At 38.7% G+C, this 11,329-nt stretch overlaps 1 protein-coding gene across 1 annotated transcript in view; it reads left to right on the top strand.

The window, feature by feature from the left end:
- The first annotated feature begins 4,897 nt into the window (after positions 1–4,897).
- Positions 4,898–11,329, top strand: part of CLIC5 (chloride intracellular channel 5) — a 150,626-nt gene continuing 144,194 nt past the window's right edge. The window contains exon 1 of the mRNA XM_058306820.1: positions 4,898–5,500. Coding sequence (XP_058162803.1) covers positions 4,958–5,500 — 543 coding nt within the window. The 5' untranslated portion in view covers positions 4,898–4,957. The remainder of the gene's footprint in view (positions 5,501–11,329) is intronic.

The raw sequence follows: 11,329 nt of genomic DNA, 5'->3' as shown, positions 1-11,329 counted from the left end.
GATACTGCAAAGGCAGTACTTTGAGGAAAATTTATAGCCTTCAATGCTTACGTTATAAAAGAAGAAAGAGCTAAAATTGAAGATCTAACTGCACATGTGGAGGAATTAGAAAATGAATAGCATACTAATCCCAAACAAAGTCAAAGGAAATAAATAGTAAAGATCAGAGCAGAAATAAACGAAACTGAGAGCAAACAAAAAGCAATAGAGAGAATCAACAAAATCAAAAGTTGTATTTTTGAGAAGATCAACAAAATCAACAAACCTTTAGCTAGACTAACAAAGAAAAAAAAGAGAGAAGACACAAATAAATAAAATCAGAAATGAGAGGGGGGAAATTACCACTGACCCCACAAAAATGAGAAAGATCGTAAGAGGATATAATGAACAACTGTATGACAAAAAACTAGACAATGTAGAAGAAACATGCAAATTCCTAGAAATACACAAACCAGCTAAACTGACCCTGGAAGAAATAGAACACCTCAACAAACCAATCACAAGTGAAGAGATTGAAACAGTCATCAAAAACCTCCCATAGATGAAACCCCAGGACCAGAAGGCTTCCCAAGTGAATTCTACTAATCATTTAAAGACAATCTAATGCCAATTTTGCTCAAGCTCTTCCAAAAAATTGAACAGGAAAGAATGCTACCAAAGTCATTATGTGAAGCTAACATCATCCTAATAGCAAAAGTAGATAAAGATATTTTTTAAAAAAAGAAAATTACAGACCAATATCTCTAATGAATATAGATGCAAAAATCCTCAACAAAATATATGCAAACTGAATCCAAAAGCACATTAAAGGAATTATACACCACAATTAAGTGGGTTTTATTCCAGGAATGCAAGGGTGGTTCAACACAAGAAAATCAATTAGTGTAATAAACCACATTGATAAATTGAAGAAGAAAAATCACATGAACCTCTCGATTGATGTAGAAAAAGGAATTTGACAAAATACAGCACTCTTTCTTGATAAAAACACTCCAAAAGATAGGGATAGAGAAATGGATGTGGCTCAAGCAATTGGGCTCCCATCTACCATATAAGAGGTCCAGGGTTCGCCTGGTGAAGGCTAACTGGCCTGTGTGGAGAACTGGCCCGCAAGGAGTGCTGCCCCGTGCAGGAGTACTGCCCCATGCAGGAGTGCCACCCAGGGTAAGGAGTCCCACATCATGCAGCAGTGCTGGCCCATGCGGATCGCTGATCAGCAAGATGACACAACAAAAAGAGACACGGGAGAAACAATAAGAGATGCAGCAGACTAGGGAGCTGAGCTGGCACATGAAAATGATCACCTCTCTCCCACTCTGGAAGGTCCCAGGATTGGTTCCTGGAGCTGCCTAATGAGACTACAAGCAGACACAACAAATGGACACAGAGAACAGACAATAGAGGGAGAGGGCACAAATAAATAAATTAATAAATCTTTAAAAAGATAGATAGGGATAGAAGAAAGCGTTCTCAATATAGCAAAGTGCATATAAAAAAAACCTACAGCTAGCATTGTACTCAATAGTAAAAGACTGAAAACTTTTGCACTGAGATCAGAAACAAGACAAGGATACCCACTGTCACCATTGCTTTTCAAATTTGTGCTAGAAGTTCGTTCTAGAGTAATTAGGCTAGATAAAGAAATAAAATGTACCCAAATAGGAAAGGAAGAAGTAAACTTTTATTTGCTGATGATATGCCCATATATCTAGAAAATCCTGAAAAATCTACAATAAAGCTACTAGAATTTATAGAAGAGCTCAGCACAGTGACAGGATACAAGATTAATATACAAAACCCAGTAATGTTTCTATACACTACTGATGTGCAATCTGAGGAAGAAATCAGAAAACAAATTTCATTTATAATATTTAGGAATAAACTTAACCAAGGACATAAAGAAATTGTACTCAGAAAACTACAAAACATTATTAAAAGAAACCAAAGAAGACTTATATAAATGGAAGCACATTCCATGTTCATGGATTAGAAGACTAAATATCATTAAGATGCCAATTCTACCCAAACTGATTTAGAGATTCAAGGCTATCCCAACAAAAATTCTAACAGCCTTCTTTGCAGAAATGGAAAAGCCAATAATCAAATTTATTTGAAAGTTTACAGGACCCTGAATAGCCAAAAATGTCTTTAAAAAGAACAAAGTTGGAAGACTCTAATTTCCTGGCTTTAAGGCATATTACTTAGCTACAGTGGTAAAAACATCATGGTAGGGGCATAAAGACAGACTGACCAATGGAAACTGAATTGCAGAAATAGATGGTTACATCTAGAGGAAAGTGATTTTTGACAAGGCTATCAGGACCTCCTAGCTGTGCCAGAATAGTCTGTTTAATAAATGGTGCTGGGAGAACTGGATATCCATTTGCAAAAGAAAGAAAGGGGAGCCCTATCTCATATCTTATACAAAAGTTAACTCGAAATGGATCAAGGATCTAAATATAAAACCAACAACCATAAAAATCCTAGAAGAAAATGTAGGAAAACATTTGAGATCTTATGGTAGGCAGAATTTCTTAGCCTTAATCCCAAAGAACAAGCAACAAAAGAGAAAATAGATAAATGGGACCCCCTCAAATCTAAATACTTTTGCATCTCAAAGAACTTTGTCGAAAGGGTAAAAAGGCAGCCAACTCAATGGGAGAAAATATTTGGCAATCATATATCCGATAAGGGTTTAATATCCATGATACATAAAGAGATCATACAACTCAACACTAAAAAGACAAACAATCCAATTTAAAAATTGGCTAAAGATTTAAAAAGACAATTGTCCAAAGAAAAAATACAAATGGTGACAAAACACAAGAAAAAAATGTTCAACATCACTAGCGATTAGAGAAATGCAAATCAAAACTGCAATGAAATATCATTTCATAGCTATCAGACTGGCCACTATTAAAAAGTCAGAAAACTAAATGTTGGAGAGGATGTGAAGAGATAGGAACACTTATCCACTGTTGGTGGGAACATAGACTGATCTGACCACTGTGGAGGATTGTTTGACAGTTCCTAAGGAAGGCTGAAAATAGATTTGCCATGTAACCCAGCAATACTGTTACTAGGTATATACAGAAGACCTGAGAGCAGTGACACAAACAGACATTTGCACACCAATGTTCATCGCCACGCTATTTACAATTGTCAGAGGTTGGAAACAACCCACGTATCCATCAACTGATGAATGGATAATCAAATTGTAGTCTGTACACATGATGGAATATTATGCAGCAGTAAGAAGAAATGAAGTCATGAAGCATATGACAACATGGATGAACCTGGAGGACATTTTGTTGAGTGAAGCAAGCCAGACACAAAAGGACAAATAGTATGTGATTGGGCTATTATGAACTAATTATGTAAACTTGTGAAATTAAAAATTAGAATATAAGTCACCAGAAAATAGAATGAGGGTAGAGAGTGGAAAGCTGAGGGTAAAAACGTTTGTAAATTTTTGGAAATGAATGAAAATGGTGAGAACACACCATGCTGTTTGTGACTAGAAGAGCTAGTATGTGGGTATGATAGCGGTTGAAAGGGAAAGTCTAAGGACACGCATATTACTAGAAGGAAAGCTAGAAAAATGTAACATGGGACAGTATAGCATGGTGAAACCTCATGTAAAATATGAATATGGGTGATATTTCCCAGAAAAGACAGTTTTTACAAAATAGAAATACAAATAAACTAGAGAGAAGGAAACAGAATAGCAACTATGTACGGCAAGGGAAACAGCAATTGAGAGCTGATGGTTTTGTTTGTTTGGCTTTTGTTGTTGTTGTTCTTATTGTCATTATTATTATTATTACTGGAATAATGAAAACGCTCTATATATGATTGAAGTGCTGAATGCACAACTATGTGATTGTACCGAATGCCATTGATTGTATACTTTGGATGGATTTATGCTTTATTAATATCTATCAATAACATTGATTTGTTGAAAAAAAACAAACAGATACCTGTAGCATCTGTGGATAATATAAATAGCACAAATTTGTGCACACAGTTCTTTCCTGCATATTCCAGCATTGGTCCAAATGCACTAAGATTACCTTGGAAAATAATTTTTCTGTTTTCTTTAGGATTTTAGTTTCCCATCCTGGCCTTCCCACTATATTTAAAAGCCCCCTGAGGACAGAGAATGTATCTTCTAACTCTTAGATGTTTGGTGCCCAATTCAGTATTCTGTACACAATAGCATCTTAGTGAATATTTGTTCACCATGATGATCACATAGATTTGAGAGGGAAAAATAAAACTCAAAACCATAAATCTTTGAGTCCCTTTTTTGGGGTGGTCTGTACAAATGTATTCTTAGGCCAGAACTTTTATCTTCTTTTCCTTCTGCCATTTAATCACTAATGGTCTTTCCAGATAAGAAAGGTAAATGTAATTCATAACCTAACTGGAGCATGTACAACTCATTTATCATAGGATATCAATACTCAAAGAATTGTTTTGTGCAATGAATTCAGGTGTATATAGATGTGTTACCACTGAAGAATTGTAGTTCTCCACTGAATTGGAGAGATTTCTTGAATGTTGTTAACATTTGGAGGCAGAGAAGAAAGCTCTAGTTAGTAACAAATGGCTAATTATTCAGAATTTCAATGTATACTGAGGAGATAATTCAACCCCTCATCTAGTCAAAGAATCTTGGAGTTAACAGGCAATGAGGAAAACCCCAGAAAATATCCTTAGGAGTGAAAGAGTTAACTGAGTGTGTAAACTTTATCTTTTGTCCAATGGACTTGTGGTATGCTGATTAAAGTCTCCAGTAAATGATTGTAGAGAGCTGTCATTGATAGCTGTTGCTAGTTGCTGCATTTCAAAAGCCTGTTGCTTCCTCTGAACAGCTGTGCAGCATCCTCACTCTCTTTACTCATTTCAGATCTCCTTGGATTTGCCTGCAGAAGGATCTATCAGATCAATAAACATGAATGACGAAGACTATACTACCATCTATGACACAATCCAAAAAGAGAGGATGTATGAGGTTTCAGACCTGCCAGGAGAAAATAAAGATCCTTTTTATGAAGATGTCCATGAAGACTGGAGGCCAGAAAACAGTTTATATGCCACAGAGCTGGCAGCTAATGAATATGACTCTGTGTCAGTCCATGTCACTGGGGGAGAGGAGGACAGTTTGACCTCCTCCCAAACAGAAGCAGGAGACTACCTCCTATCTGATGAAGTGCTGCCCGAGGCTCAGGATCCTCAACCAGGTGAGCCCCAGGAGGACAGGGACATCTCAACGGATGAATTACATGCACCAGCTCAGGCCCAGGAGCCCCAGCGAGAGGAGCTCCAGGATGATGGAAGCATGACGAATGAAGACCTGCCTTCTCCTTCAAGCTTCACAGTGCAGCCCAGCACGGCTTTCTCCACCAGTGTTGCTTCTCAAAGCATCTGTCCTGGAGATGGTTTGGAAGACAGTGAAGCATCTTCCATGCACCCTGAGATTAACCTCTTTGTGAAGGTAAGGACTGCTTCTCACACACCCACCTGCACGTGCAGGTGGTCTAACTGGTGCTTTACTTTTTCTCTGAGTGACCAGGGAGATACATGGTGTATGGTCTTTGGATCTCACTTTATACAATTTCAGAGTGGGACTGATTAAATGGATCATTTGCCCAGGACTTCTCAAAATTACAAGAATTGGGAAATGCATTTACAGTGTGTGTTTAATCATTGGCTTTTAAGAACACTTTTTTTTTTTGGTCTGGTTACATTTCCTTTATCAGCATGATTTTTAAAAATGAAACCAAGGCTTGTGAGAGAAAGTCAAATCTGCAATCAAGTACTGGAATTTCCTTCTTATCTTCCTAAGGTCACAGATCCTTCGATATATGGTCAATAAATGTTGCCTCTGTCACTGAGCTTGCCCTTTCGGTATCAATATAACTAAAATATCTTATGAAATGATTTCAATAGTAGTAAGAAAAGTAATTACCAGTGTTAATGTTTAACACCCGTGATATTTAAACAAAGAACTCTTTGTATTAGACTGATATTGCAGTAGAGATCATGGTTCTGAATATTATCAAAATGCAAAAGGCATTTCAGGGCTCAAAAGTCATCTTTATTAGTAAAGACTATAGAAACTTTTCCCACACACCCCCAACACACACAATATTCATATTTCCATGTTTTTATGTGAAGACATCACATTAGTAAATACTGCTATATCTTGCTAATAAAACAATTACTCTGTGAACCTACAAAAATCCCAGAACACATTCATTTCTCTGCTTCCAATAACGTTTCTAATGAAATGTACTCTATTACCTAATCAATGTTAACTTTTTCTACTTCGTACTTTCCTGTAATTGCTTTGTGTGTAAATCACGTCTCCTTTATTCTACTATAAGGTTCTGGAGAAAAGCACCTAGTATAGTCTTGGCTCATGTTTCTGCAGTAGACAAACCTTGCTCCTTGCCTGGTACTGAGCTGAACACCTGGAGGAAAAAGGTTGCGAAAGACTTGGCTCTCATTCTCAAGGAATCAGCAATATGGTGTAGAAGACACATGTATGGTGTATAATTGCACACGGCTAGTTATAATACAATGTAATAAGTGAAATAGAGGAATGAGTGGAGTATTGTGGGAATTCAGGGAAGGGATTGCTCAAGTGTATTTGAAGGAGTGAAGAAAGGCTCCACAGAGCAGGTGACCCAAGCACCCTTCCAGCCTCCATACCACATCACCATTGGCATAACTGTGTTGATATGCAACAGTCTTTTTCTTTCTTCCTCCCTTCCTCCCTTCTTCCTTTCCTACCTCCGTAATGAGGACTAGGTGTATTTTCCCCGAAGATAGCAGCATTTGTGTGACTTCATGCAACAGGCAGGGTGGAGCATCACCATCATCATTATATCATCATTATTGATTGGTACATCAAGATGTAATTTGTAAATTTGGCAAAGTGCTGATCTTGCCAGAAATTAGCCCATCACTGGTGTTGATCAAAACAGAAGTGGTATGAAAAGTTGGCATCTCCAGCTAGTACCAACAATGGGAAGTACTGCTAAATAATGATATTTAATTTCTAAATTATTTAAACTCTATAGTTCTTTAAAGCAAATATTGTATTTAATTAACTCTTTAAGGTTTGCCTTCTTTTTAATATAATTATGCTAACCAAGAGCCTTGGAGTTTAACTTTGAAATTGGCTACTACACGTGAGCCTTTTTAATGATAATAGGCAGTGCTCAGTAAAAAGAACAGGATTATAATCCCTGCCTCCCACTCCCCAACTGCCTCCCTTCTGCAATTCTTTATTCAACGTTGAAGGGATGTGTAAAATACAAAAACAGATAAAATTGACACTGTTCTGCTTAAAGCAGAAAAAGAAAGTCTGAGCCTGACTTGGCCAGGCTTCTCCCTCGCAGTTCCACAGAGAGGCTGAGCCCATTGCATCGGAAGGAGCTCCCACTGGCTTTTCAGCTCATCATCTTCCTAGAAGGGTTATGGCTATGCAGTCCTGGGATTTTTCCTCCTGGCTTGTGTCTACAGCTGTACTCATTTGTATGTTTCCACCTGTTCTAGCCAAGTCAGTGAAAATTCCATGTGGTTTTGTAATTCCATGTTGAACCAACATTTTATTGAGACTCAGCCATTCCTGGGTGCTGCCTAATTAATTAATTAAAATATATCATCCATTTATTTATTCAACAGCTGGTCCTTAAGAGTCACTGTACTATGTGCCAGCCACTGGGTTTACAGCAATGAAGAAAACAAAGGCTCAAATGGACTTTGCATTATAGTGGGACAGACACATCATAGGCAAATAACTAAGTATAAAATATTCCTGGTGGTGATTGTCCTATAAAGAAACATGAAACAGGAAAATTAGTGTATTCGTTTCTGCATGCTGCTGTAACAAATTAACACAAATGTAGTGACCTAGAACAACACAAATTTACTCTCTTATAGTTCTGGGTGTTTGAAGTTTGAAATGAGTCTCAGGGAGCTAAAATCTAGGTGTTTGACAGAACTGGTTCCTTCTGGAGGCTTTACAGGGGAATCTGTTTCCTTGCTTTTTCCAGCTTCTAGAGATTGTCCTCATTCATTGGCTTATGGCCCTGTATCACATGACCTTTACTTCCCCTGCTTCCATTGTCTCCTTGCCCTCTTCTGACTCTGAAGTCGCCTGCATCCCTCTTTTTTTATTTTTTACTATATTATGGGTTTATCTTATTGTATGTGAAAGGCATGTAAATAGAATTTCATAAAATATGTTTTAAAATGTATTTTCTATTATTTTTAAAAGATACTTAGATTACATAAAATGCTACATAAAAAAATATAAGAGATTCCCATATGCCCCACTCCCCACACCTCCCATTTTTCCCCACATTAACAACTTCTTTCATTAGTGTGGTATAGTCATTGGAATTGATGAACACATTTTGGAGCATTGCCACTAAGTGTGGATTATAGTTTACATTGTACTTTATACTTTCTCCTACTCAATTCTGTAGGTTATGGCAGGATATATAATGGCCTGTATCTGTCATTGCAATGTTATTTAGGCCAATTCCAAGTCCTGAAAATGTCCCCATATTACACCCTTTATTTCCCTCTCCCTGACTTCAGCACCTTCAGTGGCCACTGTCTCCACATCAATGGTATAATTTCTTCCATTGCTAGAATCATAATAAGTCTATAGTAGAATACCAGTAAGTCCACTCTAGTCCATACTTTATTCCCCAATCCTGAGGATTCTGGAATGGTGATGCCCACTCCACCTCTAATTGAGAGGGGGCTTCAATCCCGGATAACTGATGGATGGGACTCTCTTGCTTGTAGTTGTAGACATTCTTGATTCCTTGGGTTATCCATCCTCACCTCCTTGTTAGTTGTCCTAGGTGAGCCCAATGAACTGGATAGTAGGTGCTGCAATTCCACTGAGGCTCAGAGCCCAGCTGGCACATGACAGCCCAGAGATTCCAGTCTCTTGGATGTATGTCTACCAACTCCAGCACCAACCATAGCTTCAAATAAAAAGAACAGAAGAGGCATGTGTAGAGAAGTCATATCTGAGTCTAACTCTGTCATACTTGGGTGCACAAACTCCAAAGTAGGCAAGGCACCAAACTCTGGAGCCTATGACCATAGGACCTGGGTGACTCCAGAGCCCTCAGGAGCCCCACTATTTGGGGTAGTATCTACTTTGGCAGTCTATGAGATCCTGCTGAGATGTGCACAAGCATTACCTCTCCAGTGACCTCCTGACTCATTTTAAAGTCTCTTAGCCATATAAACTTATTTGTCTTTACCCTTTACCCCTTTCATCCAAGTTCTTTTTCTAGTTGCATCACCAGCCAGTGCTTGGTAGTAATCCCTTGGTACCAGGGAGGCTCATCCCTGGGAATCATGTCCTACACTGGGGGGAAGGTAATGCATTTATATGCTGAGTTTGGCTTAGAAAGAGGCCATATTTTAGCAACATGGAGGCTCTCAGGAGGTACTCTTAGCCACCCCTCTTGTAAGAATGCTTATGATTACATCAGGTTCACCCAGATAATCCAGGATAATCTCCATCTAAGATCATTAACTTAATCATATCTGCAAAGTGTGCTTTTTTGTCGCATAAAGTGACATTAACAACTTTGGGGATTAGGATGTGGGCATATTTGAAGGTCATTATTCAGTTTACTACAGTGAGATAGATAGTGACAGTGAGTAGAGGAGCAAGGAGGCAGTGTGACTGAAGTGGCATGAGCAAGGGGAGGGGTGGTGGGCAATGAGTCCAGAGAGGTGGAGATAGCACAGATCATGTTGGGCATTATGGGCCATTGGAGGACCTTTCACTTCACTCTGAGTAACACAGGGAGTCATTGGAGGGCACTGAAAATATCTAGAATGTCTTTTTGAAAATAGACTGTAGTGGGGAAAGGGTAGAAGTGGAGAGAATAGTTTGGAAGCAATTGTGAAACCTCAGGCAAAAGATGATGGTGGATTGGCATAATGAGACTGTAGTGGACATAATGAAAAGTAGAAGTGAGATTGTTTTGAAGAGAGAGCCCTAAGGATTTACCAATGGGTTTGATGTGTAGTATAAAGAAAGAGAGGAGCCATGCTTAATTCAGGATTTTTGGCCTAAGGTATTTGGTGAATGGAGATGCCATTCCCATTTCAGCTATGGATCCCTTCTCAGGGCATATATGATCAAGAAAATGTGCTCAGTTACTTCTTCTCACATTCCCACCTACCCTTCCTCCCTCTCTTTCTCTTGCCCTCCCTTCCTCCCTCTCTTCTTTCCTTCCATCAAACATTTATGACATCATATTATATGACAAGTACTGGATAAGAGATGAATATAACATATCTTAAGTTAGCCTGTCCTGTGGGAAAGACAAATAAACATATTTCTTTTTTTTTAAAGATTTAATTAATTTATTTCTCTCCCCTTACCCTCCTCCCCCACCCCGGTTGTCTTTTCTCTGTATCCATTTGCTGCATGTTCTTCTTTTTGTCTGCTTCTGTTGTTGTCAGTGGCACGGGAATCTGTGTTTCTTTTTGTTGCATCATCTTGCTGCATCAACTCTCCTTGTGTGCGGTGCCATTCCTGGGCAGGCTGAAATTTCTTTGATGCTGGGTGGCTCTCCTTATGGGGCGCACTCCTTGTGCGTGGGGCTCCCCTATGCAGGGGACACCCCTGTGTGGTGCGGCACTCTGTGCACATCAGCACTACATGTGGGCCCGGGGTTTGAACTGCGGACTTCCCATGTGGTAGACGGACTCCCTAACCACTGGGCCAAGTCCGCTTCCTGTAAACACATTTCTTGAAGACAAGAAGAGAAAATAAACCATTGCGTCTTGGTCACTGGCTGGGATCCAGTAGAAAACAGATCTCTAGTGAGATATGCTGTCAGTGTCATAAGGCAACTAATAGGATTAGTAGGTTGAAAATTCGCAGCATAAGATTATTTTATTTCTCTTGCTGCTTCCTCCTGAAATTGAGGAACATATAGATATTTTCCTAATTGAGAAATGAGAGAGATAAGGAGGAGGAGGAAAAAGGAGGAGGAAGAGAAAAGGAGAAAGAGAAAGAGAAAAGCTTTCTTGCATTTTCTTTAATGATTATTCTGATGATGATTATTACAAAGGAAAATGGTACAAATGAACACATTTATCCTGCACATGACTGGTGTTTAAAGCAGCTTTTGAAGTCAGGTCTCATGGGTTCAAAGCCTGGCTTACCAATTTAATTTCTGTTAAATTCCTTAGTTTCTCTCAGCCTCAATTTCCTCATTGGTAAAATGGATGTTATACTGATATCTTCCTCCTGGGTTGTTACGAA

This window comes from Dasypus novemcinctus, chromosome 11 (assembly GCF_030445035.2).
Source record: "Dasypus novemcinctus isolate mDasNov1 chromosome 11, mDasNov1.1.hap2, whole genome shotgun sequence".
NCBI classification, from domain to species: Eukaryota; Metazoa; Chordata; class Mammalia; order Cingulata; family Dasypodidae; genus Dasypus; species Dasypus novemcinctus.
Note: the sequence above shows the minus strand (reverse complement) of the source record. Positions and strands in the feature narration are given on the sequence as shown.